This window comes from Phyllostomus discolor, chromosome 6, assembly GCF_004126475.2.
Source record: "Phyllostomus discolor isolate MPI-MPIP mPhyDis1 chromosome 6, mPhyDis1.pri.v3, whole genome shotgun sequence".
NCBI lineage: Eukaryota > Metazoa > Chordata > Mammalia > Chiroptera > Phyllostomidae > Phyllostomus > Phyllostomus discolor.
Genome location: NC_040908.2, coordinates 170,549,921 through 170,567,730, shown reverse-complemented (window position 1 = coordinate 170,567,730; position 17,810 = coordinate 170,549,921). Strand labels below are relative to the sequence as shown.

The 17,810-nt window shown below is 73.4% G+C and overlaps 2 protein-coding genes across 4 annotated transcripts; both read left to right on the top strand.

Annotated features, from left to right (window-relative positions):
• Nucleotides 1-795: 795 nt before the first annotated feature.
• On the top strand, nucleotides 796-7,347 carry SYT8 (synaptotagmin 8). Of its 3 annotated transcripts, none has more exons than XM_036029883.1 (8): nucleotides 796-1,384; nucleotides 4,184-4,311; nucleotides 4,390-4,556; nucleotides 4,954-5,052; nucleotides 5,134-5,301; nucleotides 5,377-5,544; nucleotides 5,630-5,735; nucleotides 5,835-7,347. In XM_036029883.1, exons 2-8 carry the CDS (start codon nucleotides 4,200-4,202, stop codon nucleotides 6,491-6,493), a joined length of 1,479 nt encoding a protein of 492 aa, XP_035885776.1. In that variant the 5' UTR covers nucleotides 796-1,384; nucleotides 4,184-4,199; the 3' UTR covers nucleotides 6,494-7,347. The 3 variants fall into 3 exon arrangements, with proteins under 3 accessions (XP_035885776.1, XP_035885777.1, XP_035885775.1); XM_036029884.1 differs by lacking the exon at nucleotides 796-1,384 and having other exon boundaries at nucleotides 2,567-4,311; nucleotides 5,835-5,968; nucleotides 6,069-6,391; XM_036029882.1 differs by lacking the exon at nucleotides 796-1,384 and having other exon boundaries at nucleotides 2,567-4,311.
• A 317-nt stretch (nucleotides 7,348-7,664) lies between these two features.
• Nucleotides 7,665-10,054, top strand: TNNI2 (troponin I2, fast skeletal type). Its single transcript, XM_028515461.2, has 8 exons — nucleotides 7,665-7,770; nucleotides 8,352-8,381; nucleotides 8,540-8,546; nucleotides 8,997-9,038; nucleotides 9,143-9,271; nucleotides 9,402-9,491; nucleotides 9,588-9,764; nucleotides 9,875-10,054. Exons 2-8 carry the CDS (start codon nucleotides 8,374-8,376, stop codon nucleotides 9,968-9,970), a joined length of 549 nt encoding a protein of 182 aa, XP_028371262.1. The 5' UTR covers nucleotides 7,665-7,770; nucleotides 8,352-8,373; the 3' UTR covers nucleotides 9,971-10,054.
• The last annotated feature ends 7,756 nt before the right edge of the window (nucleotides 10,055-17,810 follow it).

Genomic DNA, 17,810 nt, shown 5'->3' with positions numbered 1-17,810 from the left:
GAAGAGGGCGGGGTGACGACGCCCGCGGAGCACTCGTGATGGGCTGCACCCCAGGGCCCCGCGGGGGCGGGGGGGGGGCTGGCTTTGGGCCACCCTCCGCGGCCGCCCCGTTCCCCGAGAGCAGGGTGCTGCCTGTGGCGTGTCTGCAGGTCCCCTGCTGGGACCTGTGCCGGCGGCTCCCGGGCCCTCTGCCGTTGGCGCTTCTTCCAAACCGCACATCGCCGGGGCGACCTCGGAGGCGCCCCGTGGGCCGCGTGCCCGGGGCCTCTCGTGACTGGCACGGGCACACGCACGGGCACACGCGTGCACACACGTCCCCCCGGCTGTGTCCACCGAGCAGCCTTGGAGCCCGGGCAGAGGGAAGTCCTGCCCGACCAGCCCTCTGGACGGCCCTGGGGGGCGGCCCTCCCGTTAAACGTTAACCAGCCCAGGTCTGGCCACCGGCCCATCATGGCTTCCTGGAGACACCCGGCCCGGGGAAGGGGGGGGCCTCGGCGCTGGGCCCAGGGACCTGCCCCGGAGGGACTGGCCCAGATAAACTGGCCAGAGCCGGGGGCCGGGGCTCAGAGGACAGGCCCTGCTGGGCCCGCTGACGCCCCCTGGGAGCAAGGTGGCCTGGATCCCAGCTCGGCCGGAGGCTGGGGCACAGGTGAAGAAACTCCAGGAAGGTTCTCTGGGTTCCAGCGTCCTGTGCGGCAGCCGCGCCGGGCCTTGGCCTGGAGTCGGTGTGGCCCCCGGCGCTGCCCCGGACAGGCTGGGCAGACTCGGCCCGCGGCACCCACGCTCCCCTCGCCGGCCCCAGGCCTCCGGTGCCCGGTGCCACTGGCCCCGGGAAGCCACCGTCCTTCCGATCCCCATGTCCTCCTGGCTCAGGGCCCTCCTCGAAGGACACAGCTTTCTCAAACCCGAAGCCCTTCCGAGGCTGACCTCCTCGCGCTGCCCCAGCCGGGGGTCAGCCCAGGTGGGCGGCCGCCCGCTCTGTCCAGCCCTCTGGGAGGATGGGGGGGTGCCCAGAAGCCTGGCGCCTGGGGCTCAGGAGGCCCCCCCTCCCCAGGGAGTTCCTGGCTCCCGAGGGCCGGCAGCTCCGGCCCTGAGGTGGGGCTGCCCGTGGCCCTGCCCCCCACGCCCTGTCACCCACCAAGGAGACTTCTTGTGGGGAGAGGCAGAGAGCGCCCGGCCCCGGCCACCGCCTCCGAGCCGTGCCCGCCGTGCCCGGGGAAGGCCTGCCAGCCGGGCGGGCCACGGGGTCGGCGCCAGGTGAGGACGCACCGCCCCTGGGGGGCTGCCGCCCGGCGTTTGGGGCAACCCTCTCCTCCCAGGGAAGGCCCACGGAAACTCACTCCCACTGGAGCCCAAAGGATCCCAGGCGGGCCGGAGACAGAGGGTTAGTGAGCGTGGGGGTACTGGGGGCCGGGCCAGGCACACAGGGAAGGCCCCAGGAGGGCAGCCAGCTGCCTCCCCCAACCCCCCGGCTGGGGAAGCTGGGACGCCGGGCTGGGAGGGGACACAGGGTGGGATCCAGCCCGGCGGAGTTCAGGGCAGGCCCAAGGAAGGGCCAGGGGCGACCAGAGTGGGCTTGCCAGAGGAAGGGGAGCTCGGGCAGCCCTGGAAGGTGCAGGGGGCGGGGGTGGGGAGGGACGGCTCTGGCGTGGCGCAGCAGGGGCCGCCGGGCCGCCCGGAAGGAGGGTGCAGGGTTGTGCCTGCAGACTGGCTGGCAGGGGCTAGGGTGCGGGTGGGAGGCTACGGTGGGGTTGGGGGGGACTGCACCCTGGACGGAGGCCGTCTCCCTCCCTTTGCTGGGGAACTCGGCGTGGGCCCCTGGCGCGGGAGGGACATCTGCAGCCAGGCCCCCCAGGACAGGGCAGCCCCAGCTGGAGCACAGGAAGGCCTTCCGGCCTGCTGGGCGGTGGGCAGCAAGGCTCCCCCGCTCCGGCCACCAGCAGCACCCCCTCACACGCACTAGGGAGGAGGAGGAGGAGGAGACCCCAGCGGACCTCCCGGGGCCTGTGAGGGTCACCCCATGGGGTCCGCCTGCCCAGGCCCCTGTGTACGTCCCCCCGAGCCCCAGGCCAGGAGGCAGGACCCGCTGCAGGCAGCAGGATCTCGTGCTGCAGACAGCGCCACCTGGTGGCACCAGATCCCCGAACCTTGACCACCGTGCAGACCTTGTGGTCCAGAGGGACCCTCGGCCTCCCCAGGCCTCCCCAGGCCCCCCTCTGCTCTCTGGAGGGCCCCGTGACCCTCTGGGGCCAGCTTCCGGGCATCTCCTGTGGCCCTGGGGGGGACGACCGTCCCCAGGCTGGGCCAGGAAGCCGGCCGGACCCGCTGTGTCAGGCCCCTGTGACTCAGCGCCCGCCTTGGCCCTGACCTGACCCAGGTGAGGGCACCAGGGGAGCAGGTCAAGGGACAGGCCCAAGGCCGCACGCGCGCATGGGGGCCCCACACACACGCGAGTACACACACAGGGGGGCTCAGCCCCCACCCCCGCGGGCCCCGAGTTCTCCACCATGACAGTCTCCATCCGACGGAGCCTTCTAATTCTGCATGGGCTCTGGTGGCCCCGGACGGGGAGATGGACTTGAAGTTCCCCGTGGGGAGCAGGGGGGTCTCTCCGCTTCCGGCCCCCCAACCTGGCAGCTGTGCCAGGGACCCTGCCGGGCCCCCAGGGGCGCCCAGGCCTCCCCAGGCCCCCGGTGCCACCCCGGCCCTCTGGTTCTCGGGGCCCGGGCAGAACACGTGCAGCCTCTTGCTCGGAAACAGTTAGCCCTTCAACGTGGCGGCGGCAGGCATCACACGGAGCCGGGGCTCCGGGGCCCTCCTCTGTCCCCTGACCGGCAGGGACCAGCCCCCGAGGGTGGCAGTGCCGGCCGGGGCTCCTCCCCTCTGAATGTTCGGGGGTTGGGTCGGCTCTGGGAGGGGGGCTGCCTGGGCCAGCCCATCATGGTGGGGGCATTGAGTGAGGATCACGTGTGTGTGTGTGGGGGGGAGGGTCCCCTCAGGACCACAGGGGGCTCCTGCCTGTCCCCCCGGCATGCTCGGCCCCCGGCTGGTGGAGGCTTTGGCCGGATGGGTGCTTGCTTACTCCTGGAGGGGGCAGCCTGGGCTGAGCCCCTAAGGGAGCAGGGTGGCAGGCTATTGTGGGTAAAGAGGGGGAGACCCTGACTGCAGGAGATGAGCCCCTCAGCTGTGGGTGCGACCCGCAGGGAGGGAGGCCAGGAGAGGCGGAACCAGAGGGTGGGTCGCCGGTGGGGCTGGGGACTCAGGGTGCCCCGTCGTGGGGTCAGCCCCCAGCTTGGAATCCTGGGCCCCTGCTGAGGGAGGAGCCGGCCTGGCCAGGTGCGCTCCCCCTCCCCAGGGGCCCCCAACCCCGGCCCCAGGCAGGCGCTGCGCTGGCCCACCCTCCTCTCTCCCCCCCTCGCCTAAGGGTGGCAGGTAGGCAGGTCGGGGCCGGCGGCTGCTGAGTCAGCCTGCGAGGAATGTTCTGGCCGCGCCCAGCTACACCCTGTGCCTGCCTGCCCCCGCCCCCCCTCCCCCTCAGGTGCTCTGGCCCCGCGCCTGCCGTGCCAGGAACGCACCCGCAGCCCCGGCTTGCCGAGACCGGCTCGCACCGGCACCTGGCCCCCCTGCTCCCCCTGCCTGTTCGCCCCGTGACCCCAGCGGAGCCCCGGCCCTGCAAGCCCCCTCCACCGTGTTCCCAGGTCACGCGGGGGCCGGGGCTCACGTGTGTGAACATTTTCCCTGAGTGACAAGCAAACCACAGGGGCCTGAGGTCGGGGGGGGGATGACACAGGACCCCGGGTGACGACCCCCCAAGCAGGGCCCTGGGCCAGGGCAAAGGGACTGGGACCAGGGGGGCTTCCTGTAGGAGGAGGCCCTGCCGTGGCGGTTGGGGGGCTCTGCAGGGAAGGCCGGTGAGCGCAGGACCCAGGCTGCTTAGGCCCGGCCTGCTGGGCCAGGGCTGGGGGCTGCACAGGGGCCGGGAGGTAGGCCTGTGGCTGGGAAGCTGGCACTTTGGCCAAAGCCCAGAGCCTCCCTCCCCTCGGCTCTGCTCAGAGCCACCGTCCCGGCTGCCCCCAGCCCAGGCAGACCCCAGCGGGCTGCCGTGGGGTGGGCGGGATGGCGGGCAGGGGCCTGAGGGGCCATCCCCTCCAGTGATGCGGCCCCCCCGGCTGTCTCCCCTCAGCCAGCAGAGCGGGGAGATGGGGCGCCCCCCAGAGCCCCACGGCGCCCCGGCCCCGGTGGGGACTGCAGCTGCGGGGGGCACCACGGGCGTACCCGGGCCGGTCCCGGGCCTCGTCGACTGGACAGCCTGTGAGTTCGGGGCCTGGGAGGGGCGGGGGGCTGGTCGGCCCGGCGGGGCATCTCAGGCCCACCCCTCGCCCACCCCAGGGCCCCGCTGGGCACTCGTGGCCGTTGCTGTCGCCACCGGCGTCCTCGCGGTGTCCTGCCTCCTCTGTGCCCTGTGCTGCTGCCGCCGCCGGCGCCGCAGGAGGAAGCCCGGGGACCAGGAGGCCGTGGGGCTGGGCAGTGCCCGGAGCAGCACCACCACCCACCTGGTGAGCAGTGGCACGCGGGCGGCTCAAGGGCCAGGCTCGGGGGCCCGGGGCAGCTCAGCGTGGTCAGGGCTGAGCTCAGCCCCCGGTGGCCAGTGTGCCCAGGAGAAGAGGCCAAGAGCCTTCCCAGAGGGGCCCACGGGGAGAAGGGGAGGCAGGCAGGCAGGCCCAGGGCCCGAGGGCTGGGACAGCACCGAGGGGGTCCGGGCACGTTCTTGAGGAGAGGAGAGGTGCCAGCGCGGGACCCGGGGCCGGTCCGTCCGCCGCGGCCAGGCTCAGAGCTGAGCTGAGGGCGTGAGCCCTGGTGGCAGCCTCGCCCGCAGGTGGGCGGTCTGGTCCGACCCAGGGCTCCGCACTGCCATGTGGGGGGCACAACCTGTTGGGGCCCCTCCCACGCCAGGTGCAGCCGGAGGTGGACGGCGGGGAGTCCGGCCCGGGGGGAGCCCCGCAGTGGGGGCGCCTGCAGCTGTCCCTGGAATATGACTCCGGGAGCCAGGAGGTGAGGGGCCACGGGCTCGTGCAGAGGCGCGGGGTGCGGGGCGGACCAGGGGCACCCCGGCTGAGCCGTCCCCACTTCCAGGTCAGGGTGGGCCTCAAGCAGGCGGCGGACCTGAGGGCCAGGGGCCCCGGCCGCACGGCAGACCCCTACGCCCGCGTCAGCCTGTCCCCCCGGGCCGGGCGCGCTCACGAGACCAAGGTGCACCATGGCACGCTGTGCCCGCTGTTTGACGAGACCTGCTGCTTCCCCGTGAGTCTGGGGGGGGGGGGCAGTGAGGGGCGGGCCCGGGCGGCGGGGTCCCCCCGCTCATCCCCAGGCCCGCAGGTCCCGCCGCAGGACCTGCCCCGGACCACGCTGCGGGTACAGGTGCTGGACTTCCGGCGTTTCTCGCGGCACGAGCCCCTGGGCGAGCTCCGCCTGCCGCTGGGCACCGCCGGTCTGCCGCACGTCCTGGAGCTCTGGCACCAGCTGGGCCCGCCGGGTGCCGTCGAGGTGAGGCCGCCGGCCCCCTGGCTTCAGCCCGGCCCTGCCCGGGTGCCCACACGCAGACCCAGCTCACCCCCGCGCCCGCCCGCAGGCTGAGCCGGCGGGGGAGCTGTGCATCTCGCTCCGGTACGTGCCCAGCGCAGGCCGGCTGACCGTGGTGGTGCTGGAGGCCCGAGGCCTGAGCCCGGGGCTGGCAGGTGAGCGCCGGCCGGCACCCTCCGCGCGGGCACAGGGGGCCCTGCGTGCGGCCGTCAGGCCCCTGACGCCCCCGCCCCTTCCCCCGCCCGCCCGCCCAGAGCCCTACGTGAAGCTGCAGCTGGCGCGGAGCCGGAGGAAGTGGACGTCGAGGAAGACCTCTGCCAGGGGGGGCACGGCCGCCCCATACTTCAACGAGGCCTTCACCTTCCTCGTGCCGGTCAGCCAGATCCAGGTGGGCTGCCCGCAGGGGAGGGCGGGCGGGCGCTCCTCCGGGGCCAAGCTGACCGCTGCCTGTGTCCTCCCCCTCCGCCCCTCTGCCTGCCCCTGCCCAGAGCGTGGACCTGGTGCTGGCCGTCTGGGCTCGGGGCCCGCGGCTCCGGGCCGAGCCCGTGGGCAAGGTGGCGCTGGGTGCCCGGGCCTCTGGCCAGCCCCTGCAGCACTGGGCGGACATGCTGACCCACGCCCGGCGGCCCATCGCCCAGTGGCACCGCCTGCGGCCCCCCGGGGAGGTGGACGAGGCTCTGGCCCTGCGGCCCCGTCTGCGCCTGCCCTTGCCCGGCTCCTGAAGGCACCCCGGCACCCCAGCTCCCCCAGACTGACCTGTAGGCGCCTGTCCGGGCCGCCCTGGGGCCACCGCAATAAATGCTCGCTCCCACCCCGCCTTGCCTCCTGTCCTTCCTGCGCCCTCGGGGACACAGTAAGATGGGGGCCCCCACCAAGGGGGGAGGCCTCCTCCCCACACTTGTCCAGGCCCTGAGGCCCCTGAGCAATGCCTGACCCGTGGGTGCAGAGAAGGGGGCCCCTCAAAGCCCAAAGAGGACAACATGAGGAGGTGGGGGGCCCTCCCCCCCCGGGGGGCTGCAGTGTCGGTGACGGGGGGAGGGGATTGGGCTAGAGGCCGCCCCGCAGGCACATGGTGGGCTGTCAGGAAACACTTTGGGGGGGGCGATGGTAGAAAGAATGGGCCCCAACCCCAGGGGCTGCCACAGCCCAGGTCAAAGCCCTCAAACCTCTCAAACCTCAGGGCGGGCGCCCGCAGGGCCTCCCGTGTGAGCAGCAGGGGGCAGCAGATGCCTGCGGAAGACGCTGGGGGCTGGGGGAGGGGGGCCCGGCCTGGCGGGAAGAATGGGGCGGCTCTGGCCCCGCTAACCGGGAGGCCCCGCTCCCCTGGAGCCCCCCCGAGGCCCAGACACCCCTCGCTCGCACGGAGGGTGCCAAGTCAGGGCCCTCCACATGCCTGCGCTGGGTGGGGGCCGCGGGGCCCCGGCCCCTCGGGTCAGGGAGGGTCCCGGCAGGGCCTCCTCGTCCTGGAGGGGAGGACGTGTTCTGAGTCGTGTAGGAACAGCCCTCGGGTGGGGCGTCCCGTTGGCGGCACGTCCAGGGCGTCCCCCGCCTGCTCCTGGGTGGGCAGGCGGCGGCACACCCCAACCCCCGGGACCCCTGGCTCTCCTGTGGTCCCAGAGGCCCCGTTGGGGGGGGTCCAGGCCTCGCTCTGGAACTGGCTCGGAGAAAGGAGGGGCACAGCCAGCTTGTGGCAGAGACCCCCACCCCCGGGCTGAAAGGGAAAGGAGGGGCTGCAGGGGAGGTGGCTGCCGTCCCTGGGTGGACACTGTGGTGTGGGCTTTGCAGCAGGGTCCACAGGAGGGACCCAGGGAGCCCGCCACTGGCCCCCGGCCGCGCACCCACCCCGGCCCCCGAGGTCCCCGGAGGCCGGGCACAGCTGCCCGCGGGCTCCTTGCAAGGAGCAAGAATGCCTCCAAGGCGTCACCAGTCCCTAAATAGAGCAACTCGACCTCGGCCACCCCCCACCAAGACTTCTTGGACCGGACGGCGGCATGTGGCCAGGCCAGGGCCCGGCGGCCTGGGCAGGTGGGGAGGTCCCTGCGCCCCCATTGGTCTGAGGAGGCCTCCATGTCCTTTCTGAGCGGGGGCCCAGCCTGGGGGAGGACATTTATACCCCTCCCCCGGGGCCCACCAGCCCAAGTCGCCACTGCCCGCCCGACCTTGCTCCCAGCGCAGCGGCCCCGACGCCAGGTGAGGCGGCCGGCCTGCGGAGGCCGGGCACGGGCGCCGCACGAGGGAGCTCAGAGGGGGACGTCCTGGGGCTGGGGACTGGGGGCTGGGGGGCGGGGGGCTGCCGCCGGCCGCCCTCTGTGGGGGGCTTCCACGGATCTCACAGCCAGCCAGAGACGCAGCGGGGTGGGACTGGGGGTGGGCAGGGGTCTTGGCCGGCCCTCGGGGGCCAGGCCTCCTCTCTGGAACCCGGGGAGGGGTCTTCCTGTGTGAGGACGCCCGGGCCGGGCTGGGGACCGGCCTCTCTCTCGCGCGGGCACTTGGGCCCCGAGCCGAAGGAGCTGCGCTAAAAATAGCGGGGTGGCTCTGGCGGCCACCTGCGCTGGCCCGGCCCGGCCCGCCTCCCTCGGGGACAGCTGCGCACCGTGGGCCCTGCCGGGGTATTCTGGGACACTTTCTCCTCTCCCTTGGCACCCCAGCGAATTCCAAGACATCACCCCGCCCCCCGCCCCGGGAGGCTGGAGCTGGGGGCCGGGCAGCAGGGGGCTGCCCCCACCCCCACCACATCTGTGCCCCTCACACCCCGTCTCTCTCCCCCATAGGCTCCAAGCCCAGGACCTCAGGATGGGGGAGTAAGTGAGGTCCCCAAGCCCGGTGTCCTCTGCCAGCCCCTCTTGCCACCCGTGGGTGGGGGTCTCTGCCCGCCCTGCCCACCCCCCGTTCCCACCCGCCCCCTCACAGGTCCCTAACCTCTCTCTTCTCTCCCCCACCCCCTCCCCTCCCGGGGCAGTGATGAGGTGAGTATCTTCTCGGGGGTGGAGCATGGAGGGCAGGACCCCCACTTGGGGTAAGCCGGAGGCCGGAGTTTCAAGGCCCAGGAAGACCGCCCAGCCCACCCTGCAGACAGTGGCGCCACAGAAGAAGTGGTCCCGGCAGCAGGGGACGTGGGGCTTCGGCTCGGGCACCCCGGAAATGGCTTCTCTCCGATTACTGCACCCTGCCCCCACCCCACCCCCTGCAGGGACCCCCCGACCCTCCCTGTGTCCTCTGGGCACGGCCTCTTCCCTGCACCCACACACACCCCCAAGCAGCCCGGGGCCCAGCCGCCCTGAGCAGCAGGCCCGGGCTGTGCGTTGCACGTGCATGTGCGGGGGGCGTGTGCGGTGGCGGGGTGCGGGCTGGGGGGCCCCGTGCAGGCGTGCGGGCCGGCGGCTCTGACTCCACCTCTCTCCCCCCACGCCTCGCAGAAGCGCAACAGGGCCATCACGGCCCGCAGACAGCACCTGAAGGTGGGTGCCGCCCGGGGCCGGGGGGCCGTGGCGGGGCGGCGCGGGCCGGGCGGCCCCACCACAGCCCCTCACCGCCGCCCGCGGCCCCCCCCCGCCCCCCGCAGAGCGTGATGCTGCAGATCGCGGCCACGGAGCTGGAGAAGGAGGAGAGCCGCAAGGAGACGGAGAAGCAGAACTACCTGGCGGAGCACTGTGCCCCACTGCACATCCCCAGCTCCATGGCCGAAGTGCAGGTACCGGCCGCCCCCCGCCTCGGGCTCCCCGCCGCCGGCGGCCGGGCGGGCACGGGGTGGGGGTGAGGCTCTGGTGGGGCCAGGGGAGGTCAGGTGTCAGCACAGCCGGAGCCCGCCCCCCCCCCCCCAGGAGCTCTGCAAGCAGCTGCACGCCAAGATCGACGTGGCCGAGGAGGAGAAGTACGACATGGAGATGAAGGTTCAGAAGAGCACCAAGGAGGTGAGCGGGCGGCCTAGGGGCTCCGTGCAGGGGGCTCGGGGGGCTCCGGCCCTGCCGGCCGCTGCCCAGCCCTGCCCCCCCATCCACCCCCCGCAGCTGGAGGACATGAACCAGAAGCTGTTCGACCTGCGCGGCAAGTTCAAGAGGCCGCCGCTGAGGAGGGTGCGCATGTCGGCCGACGCCATGCTCAAGGCCCTGCTGGGCTCCAAGCACAAGGTGTGCATGGACCTGCGGGCCAACCTGAAGCAGGTCAAGAAGGAGGACACCGAGAAGGTGCGAGGCCGGGGGTCCCTGCCCCCAGGGGCGGGGGGCGGCGCCGGGGTGGGGGGCCGAGGGGGGCGGGGACGGGACGGCAGGGCCTGAGCCGCCTCCGCCGCCCCCAGGAGCGTGACCTGCGTGACGTGGGCGACTGGAGGAAGAACATCGAGGAGAAGTCCGGCATGGAGGGCCGGAAGAAGATGTTCGAGTCCGAGTCCTAGGTGCCCGTGGCCGGCAGCGGCCGCCGCCGCCCCTCAGGACTGGCTCGTGTGGCTGTCAATAAAGACTCCCGAACCCACGACTGGTCTGCTGTGGTCCTGTCCCGCCTCTCCGCCCGCACTCGGGCCGCCCGCCCCAGCCCTGGGCGCGGGCAACGGCGAGGGCTCGGGGCCTCGGGGGCCATGCCCCAGAGCACAGGTGTCTGCCCCCACCGGCCGGCACCCTGGGCTGTGGCCAGCGGCCGGTGGGCAGTTCCCAGAGTGCACCAGGGCTCCCTCTGGACCACCGCTGGGTGCCTTGGGGTCCAGAGACCGGCGGCCCGAGTCCGGCCTGAGCAGCGGCTCTCTCAGTGAGGCCATGTGTCCATTCGCACAGCCCCGTAAGGAGCCCTGTCTGTCCGGACACGTCCCGGCATGGCTCTGCCCCACGCTGGCGGCCCCCACTTCCCCCTCCTCGGAGCCACAGCCCCCCATGGGGGACACACGGCCGGGGCTGGCCGTCTTGGGTCAGAGGGCCTTCCTGGGGTGCCTTGTGCCCAGGGAGTAGGGGCTCACCGCCACTGGGGACCGTGCCTGTGCCCCCAGAGGCTGAGAACAGGCCAACCCGGCCCCTCGTGGGCCCCTGGGAGGGTTCAGGCCCCCTCCTGCTCAGCCCCAAGGCCCTGGCCCACCGCCACCTCCCTGGCAGGCCCGGATGAGGCTGTCACAGCGAGGCCGCGGCCCTCAGCCTCCCGGGTGACAGATGGTGCGGGGCCTGCCCTCTGAGGCTCCCCTCGCTCAGATCTCTGGTGGGGGCCCCGGGGAGGCCAGGACCCGGCCTGGCCCACGGTGGGGGGCCCTGCCTTTGCCTTCCGGAGGTCCCAGCGATTGATGCCTTGACCTTCCCGAGGGACCAAGAGCCTGACGTCAGCCGGGGCCCCGATGGCCTTCCCCAGGGGCCGCCCCCGCCCTCCGCAGTCCGAGGTCCGGCCGTGTCCTTCGAATAGCCCGCACGGGCCACCATCCCCCCGGCCATGTGGCCTTGTGGCTCCGGCCCAGGCTTATCAGCCCCCGGGGCCCGCACCCGCTGCCCGCTCCCCGGGGACGGCTGGGCCTCCGGGAAGCGCCCTGGCTTATCCCTGGGGCCGGGCGGGTGGCACCGACCCCAGCAGTGTCACCGCAGGGGCCCACCCAGGGCTCGGGGCGCACGGCAGGGCTGAGGGGCTCTTGGGACTCGGAGCCGGGAGGGGGGCTCCGACCAGATGAGCCCGTGGTGCCAGGAGGACAAGGAGGGCCCCCTCAGCTCCAGTCAGAGGCACAGATGGCACCGAAAAGCTGCCCCCCCGCACACGGGGGCTGATCTTACCAGGGGGCTGCACTGAGCCCCGTCACCTGCCTGCCCGTCACCTGCCCTCAGCGGCAGGTCCCTCACCTCACCTGGCCTCTTGTGTGTTCCCCCCGCAGGGGGCCTGTTCCCTACCTGCCCATCTGTCCTCTCCCGGGGCCCCTCCCTTCCGATCCCCCTTGGTGGATTCCCTGTCCCCATCCGTCCCAAGGACCCTCATGGCCCCTTCCTTTTCCTCCGAGACCCCGCCCACCCCATGCACCGACCTCCACCACTCGGGTGATGCGTTCCCATCCCCCGCCCCGGGGCTCCTGAGAGAGGGGCTGCCTTCCCCGGTGCACACACAACCCCTGTGCCCGTGTCCCTGGCCCCTTGGAAAGCTCCACGGACGGCGGCTGGGACGCAGCCCCTCAGGGTCCCGGTCCTGGACTTGCAGGGCGGGTCCCTCCTGAGGCCGTGGTCCTGGGCCCAGGGCGTCCCTCTGTACATGTCTGTGTCCCCACCGCTCGCCTTGTGAGGACCCCGGTCACACTGGGTGAGGCCCGCACTGGGCCCCACGGCCACTCGGTCGCCCGCCCGCAGAGCCCCTGCTTCCGACCGAGGCCGTGCTCGCGGGTGTCGAGGGTCAGGGCCGGAAGGCGCAGGTGTTCGGGGCCCCGGTTCAGCCCGGACTCTCGAGCCCCCCTCTCTCCTGCCCAGCCCCTGCAGCTCTGTCGGACCCTCATTCCCCTCACGGGTCCTCAAAGCGCCCTTCCCACCACCTGTCTGCCTCGGCCGGCGTCCTACCTCCAGCGCGACCCTCCCAGGGACCCCGCTCACGGGCCAGCCTTTGCCCCTGCCCCCTGCCTCAGCCACCCCTCTGGCGCCGGAACCCTGCGTGCTGATGGGCAGTGCCCCCCGCCTCGCTCCAGTGGCCTGGCCCATGCTCACGGCGCCGTCTGGGCCAGGCCTGTCCCTCCCCGGGCTGCCCTGCCCTGCGCTGACCGCTTTCCCTCCGTCGTTCCCCCCCCGCTCCCCTGTGACCACCCTGGGGTCTTTGTCCCCCCATGTCACCAGCGTGTGGTCCTGACATTTCTCTTCCTGGGGACCGTGCCAGCCGGGCCTTGGAGGACGCCTCGGCTCCGTGCCCTGCAGTGGCACGGATGCCCCCCCCACCAGCCCCACGGGGTGCTGCGCCTGAGGTCAGCTCCCCGCTGCCTCCCTGGGCCCACTCTGACCCCCACGGAGCAGGCTCTGTCCTGGCTTCCAACGGGCTCGGTGCTTCTCCCGGGCACCCACTGTGTCACCGGACACAGCACCGGGTCTGGGGGCACCGGGATGGGCAAGGCGAGGTCTCGGCCCCCCTGCCCACGCCCACCCCAGAGGCTGCGTGAACGCCACCCAGGGACCCCACGGCGGGTGCCGGTGCCTCGGGCCACGCGCAGGAAGGGCCCGGACTGCCGGACCTGCCGCCCAGCGGGGCCCGGCCAGCCCTCCGGTGTGTGTGGCCGGTCCCTCGGAGGGGACTGGGGGACGGAGGCGGGAAGGGGGGATGGCCTGAGAAGGGCCCGGCCAGGGAGGCTCCTCTGGAGTTTTCTGAGGGTATGAGACTCGGGCACGAGCCCCGAGTTGCAGGGCGGAGGGGCCGGGCCGAGCGGCGGCCCACCCAGGGCTGGCAGGCAGCGGAGTCTTGGAGCAGGCGGGGGGCCGGGGCCGGATTTCAAGGTGGGGCTCTCTCACTTCCACTTCCCCCGTGAAGTTGGGAGGGGTCCAGGTGACTCCGGGGAGCGGCGCCAGGCCCCTCGCACCCCGTAGGTCCCCAGAGCCCCCATCGATCGCGTCCTTGGTGTGGCCGCTGAGCCTCCTCCACAGGACGGTCCTGGAGGGCGGGGTGCCATCCCCACTGTCACCCCTCGTCAGGTGTGGGGCGGGGCCTGCAGGCTAGATGCACGGCTGGGGGCAGCGGGGGAGGGGTGTCAGTGTCGCGGCGGCCACAGCGAGTCCCACAGACAGGAAGTCCCCAACAGCAGAGAGGGATTGTCCCAGGGCTGGTGGCTGCAGGGCCCCGGACGATTGTCCCCTCAGAGCTGGTGGCTGCAGGGCCACCCCCGCCGGAGCGGGAGGCACAGGCTGGTCCAGGCCCCGCCCCCGGCTGCCGGGGGTTTCCGGCGCGATCCGCCGGCTTCCTGGGCTTGTGGGTGCACCACCCGGCCTCTGCCTTCAAGTCCCTCGGCGTTCTCCCCCCGTGCGTGCCTGTGTCTGTCCCCAAAGTTCCCCTTTTCGGAAGGGCACCAGCCGTCGTGCGGGGACCCACCCCAGTGACCTCATCTCAGCTGGTTACGTCAGCGCAGGCCCCGTTCCCGAAGCGGCACCCTCGGAGGAGCCGGGGGTGACTCTGGGGGACAGAGCGCGGCCGGGAGGGACCAGGCCGCCTGGTCCCTCCCGGGACCAGGGGGGTCCCTCCCCCGGGAGGGACCAGGGGGGCTGGGGCCGGAGCCCACTCCGGAGGGCCCTGGGGCCTGGCACACGCACGGGGTGGGGGGGTCCGCGGGCTCCCTGGGCCTGCAAGGAGCGAGGCTAGCATTCACGCTGCCCCGCATCCACCTGGAGACGCACACGGCTGAACAGAAGCCCCGGCTCGTTTCACCCTGAGCCCGGGACCGGGAGAGCAGCCGTGGCCGCGGGGGGACCCTGCGTTGGGGGGTGTCCACCCTCTCGTGCTCTCCCCCCCGCCACATCCTGCCACGGCCCCGAGAACTCTCAGCTGTGATGTCGGGGTCACGCTCACCGCAGGCCGGAGGTGGCCAACCCAAGGTCACGTCCTCTGGCGAGGCGCCCGGCGGGGCGGGGCTCCGGGGATGCTGGCGGGAGGCTGGGGCCTTGCCCCCCTGCTCAGAGGGACCACCGACCACCAGGTCCCCAGTTGGACGGTGAGTGGCACCAGGGACAGGACAGGAAGCAGCCACAAGAGCCCCAGGGGCCCCGGGGGGCTCCCCTGCGGCCCCGGGCCTGGCTCGGGCCTGCCCCTGGTGCCCAGGCGTGCATGGGACCTGGGAGTTGGGCCCTGCCTCCGGTGCCAGCTGGTCCCCCGGCTGGGCCCCCACCCCACAGATGAACACTGCGGAGATGCTGCCGGCCCCCACCCCCGGGCCTCTCCGCTGCCCGCCCCCTTCGCCTCTGGCCCCTCCAAGTCCCTTCGCTGGGAAGGCTCAGGCCTGCTGCTGCCCAGGGCCTGACGAGACGGCCTGAGGCTCCCCTCTTCCCGTCTTCCCAGCTCAAGGCCCAGGGGTCAGCCCAGGGCTGGTGGCTCGTCTCTGCCGCCCGCCTCACTACTGCCCCAGCGTGGCCGGACAGCTCCCGGCCTGAGGCCGCTGAGGTCTGGCCCCCACGAGCACGGATTCCTGCTCCCCGGGGCTGGCTGCTCCCGACAGCTGAGGGTGGCCAGTGTTGAGACGGACTCAGGGGGTCCCCTCTTCCCTGTTTGTGCCCCCCAGGGGACCCCTCAGGCCCCGCAGCCTGCTGACGCTGTCACCTCGGGGTCAGTGCTAAGGTCGCTGAGCAGACGGTGAGGGGCAGGCAGAGGAGCTGCAGGGACCCCCAAAGCGCTCAGACAAGACCCGGGCGCACAGAACGTGGTCAGCGGGGCGGCGCAGACCAGTTGGGGTGTCGGGGTGTGGGGGCGACGGCCCCCAGAGTGGAGGAAAGGTGTGTCTGCCCTGTGGGCACGTCCGGAAGGTTCCATCCGGGGAGGCCAAGGTGCTGAGGTTGGAGGCTCCGGAGGCCACAGCCACGCCCTGGCGTGTCCAAGGGACCGCAGTGTGCACTCAGGGCCCTGGCGGCCACGGCCGGCTGCAGGGGGCCCAGGAGGGCGCAGGGGTGTGGGGGGGGGTTCCCATGTGGGCGCCGGGACCCTGCCCGGCCACAGGGTGACCAGGTGCCCCTGCCGCCCCTCTGCCATCCTGAGGCCTGCCGCCCCAGGCCCCGCCACTTGCTCAACGCTTCCTGGTGTTGTTTCTTTCTCCTCTTGCGGCAGCTGGCTGAGAACAACACCCCGGCCCCGGCGCAAACCTCAACCTGCCGCGGAAGGGGGAAGTGAAACGCGGCGGGGGTGGGGGCCCGGCCGCCGCCCCAGGAAGCTCTGAGCACCCTGCAGCAGGCAGTCAGTGAGGAGCGCCCGGACCCCGACGCACGCCAGGCCGATGGCGGAGGCGGCCGGCCACCCGGACCTCGAGGAGCAGGAGGAGCTGCTGGCGGAGGAAGGCGCCGGGTAAGGCCCGCGGGAGGCCGAGAGGCGCGTGCTCTGTGCCCTGTGGTGATGCTCGGTCCCTGAGGCCGTGGGGGCCGGGGGCACCGTCCTGGACCCTCGGGACCCCACGGTGGTGCCTGCCACTTTGCGCCTCTGTGGCTGGGCACCCCCGGTGGGGCTGAGTCCCCGAGAGCTGGCCCAGGACGAGGAGGGACCCAGGGTGGGGCCCGGGCCCGGGGCAGGCAGGGCTGCGGGTGGAGGGCTGCAGCTGGGGGTTCGGGGGACCCGGCCCAGCCCACAGGGCTGCTCGGCCTGGGGACCGCCAGAGCTCCCACGCAGGGCTCCACGGAGTGCAGCTGCCCTCCAGCCGGGCTGCCCACTCCGGTGATGGAGGCAGGAGGCCGGCAGGACCCCAGTCTGTGTGCCGGGAGGGACTGCGGGCTGGAGGTGGACCGTGAAGGGGCGCAGGCAGAGGCTCTGTGTGGGCTGCTGGCAGAAAGGGGCTGCCACCTGCGGCCTGAGGGGGGCCTGGGCCAGGCAGAAACAAATGGAGGAGGAGGAGGGCCCGGGGCCTGGCAGGGCAGGCGCCCGGGCGAAGCCACACCTCAGGTCCCGTGGCCCCGGGTGCAGGTCCCGGCAAGGATGGGAGCTGGCAGCCTCGGGGGCGGTGGGGCTTCCCGGGGCGGGTGGGGGTTGGATGGGGAGGTGGGGCCCTGTGGGGATGGAGACCAACAGCCCGGGGTGGGCAGGGGGGTCTGTGGGGCCGAGGCCCTGCTGGGCAGGAGGGGGCGAGCAGGGCCCCGGGGACGAGGGAGAAGGGTCAGACGTGGAGTGAAGGAAGGAGGTGGGGGCCTGGTGGGAGGGGGAGCAGGGACCCCGGAGCAGGGACCCCGGGCCTCGGGGCTGATGGCCGAGGGGGTCTGACCAGCTCCTCCTGGGGGGGCTGGGGGCCGCAGTGCCCGGGGCGGGCAGTGACGCCTTCACTGTGGACGAGGGGAGTGACAAGCATCTGCCATGCGTGTGAGTGTGCGCCAGGGCCCCCGCGCTCGCTGGAAGGAAGGGACCGCCTTCCACCTGCCGGCCCCTCCGCGGGGGCCCGAGTGTGGGCGTGGGAGGCGGAGCCGTGGCCTCCGCGGGGTCTGGCTCAGGGTGCCTGTGCTCGGCCACCGGCCGGTGACCAGGGACAGCTGTGTCCGGCTCGGGAACAGCTCCTCACGCCAGCGCCAGCCAACGCCGGAGCCCTGTGCTCCTCGGCCACCTCATGCCCGTAGAAGGTCAAGGCTCAGGCCGCCGGGCCAGGCGCCCGCCTCCCTCCTTGGCCCCACCCTTGACTCCCCTCAGCTGTCACCCAAGCCGGGGAGAGGAGGGTGAGGGTGCTGCCCAAGCAGCAGGGGGGTGGCCTGGCTGACCCGGGCGTCCCGGTGCCCGTCTGGGGTGGGAGGCCGTCCCTGTGCAGGGCGCTGGGCGGCGGGGCAGGCCCAGGGGGCCCCGGCCCCCGAGCACGGCACCCCGAGGGCGCGTCACCGCCGTCCCCCCCCAGGCCCTCCCCCGTGTGGCACACTGTGCGCCCTTTCAGAACGAAACCGAGACTCCGGGGAGGGGGGGTTCTCCTTTCCCGAAGGGACCCGGGGACCTGGGGACGTTCCCGAGAGGGTGCACAGTCCCCGAGCTGGGTGGACGGCGTGTGGCCCGGGAAACCCCACGGGGAGCCCCCAGGGATCTGCTGGGCAGGGGTGGGGCCGAGGAGGCCAGGCCCCCAACCTGCACGCCATGCCCCGGGGTGGGGGGGGGGGACGAGGCTCTCAGGACGCCACCCTGCCCGCTGCCCAGCAGCGCGGGCCGTGCCCTGCAGTGGGGTGGGCGAGCCCCCTCAGACTGCCCCCGGCGGCCCTCCCACCCGTGCCCTCCCAGCAGGCCTGGACACGGCCTGGAGTGGCAGGCGCACTCGGCCGGGAGCCGCGGGCAATGCCCAGCCACTCGGGAGGGAGGGTGGGGCTGGACAGGGCCAGCCTGGAGCCGGCTGCTGGGGCGGAAGGACCAGGGGCCAGAGTCCCGGGGGCCAGAGTCCCGGGGCTCCCTCCGAGTCAGCGCCGTGTCAGGCCTCGGGGCCCACAGGTGGGTCTGCTCCCCGATCCCCACAGGTCAGGGGTCGCAGGCCCCGGCAATCCCACCGGGGAGGGGCGGCTGAGCTCCGCGGGGGCCAGGTGCCTTCCTCCTGGCCAGGCCCCCGGGGTCCTGGCCCCCTCCCACCTTCGGCCAGTCCCTTCCACGCTCCCTCCCTGGGCGGGGAGAGG

What these genes read in the sequence shown, in the direction of transcription:
- SYT8 (XM_036029882.1), top strand. Translation starts at nt 4,155, where the DNA reads ATGCGGCCCCCCCGGCTGTCTCCCCTCAGCCAGCAGAGCGGGGAGATG. An exon ending in ATGACTCCGGGAGCCAGGAG is followed by an intron (nt 5,053 to 5,133) that starts GTGAGGGGCCAC and finishes CCCCACTTCCAG; the next exon opens with GTCAGGGTGGGCCTCAAGCA. An exon ending in GCCCGCCGGGTGCCGTCGAG is followed by an intron (nt 5,545 to 5,629) that starts GTGAGGCCGCCG and finishes GCCCGCCCGCAG; the next exon opens with GCTGAGCCGGCGGGGGAGCT.
- TNNI2 (XM_028515461.2), top strand. An exon ending in TTCAGAAGAGCACCAAGGAG is followed by an intron (nt 9,492 to 9,587) that starts GTGAGCGGGCGG and finishes CACCCCCCGCAG; the next exon opens with CTGGAGGACATGAACCAGAA. An exon ending in AGAAGGAGGACACCGAGAAG is followed by an intron (nt 9,765 to 9,874) that starts GTGCGAGGCCGG and finishes CGCCGCCCCCAG; the next exon opens with GAGCGTGACCTGCGTGACGT.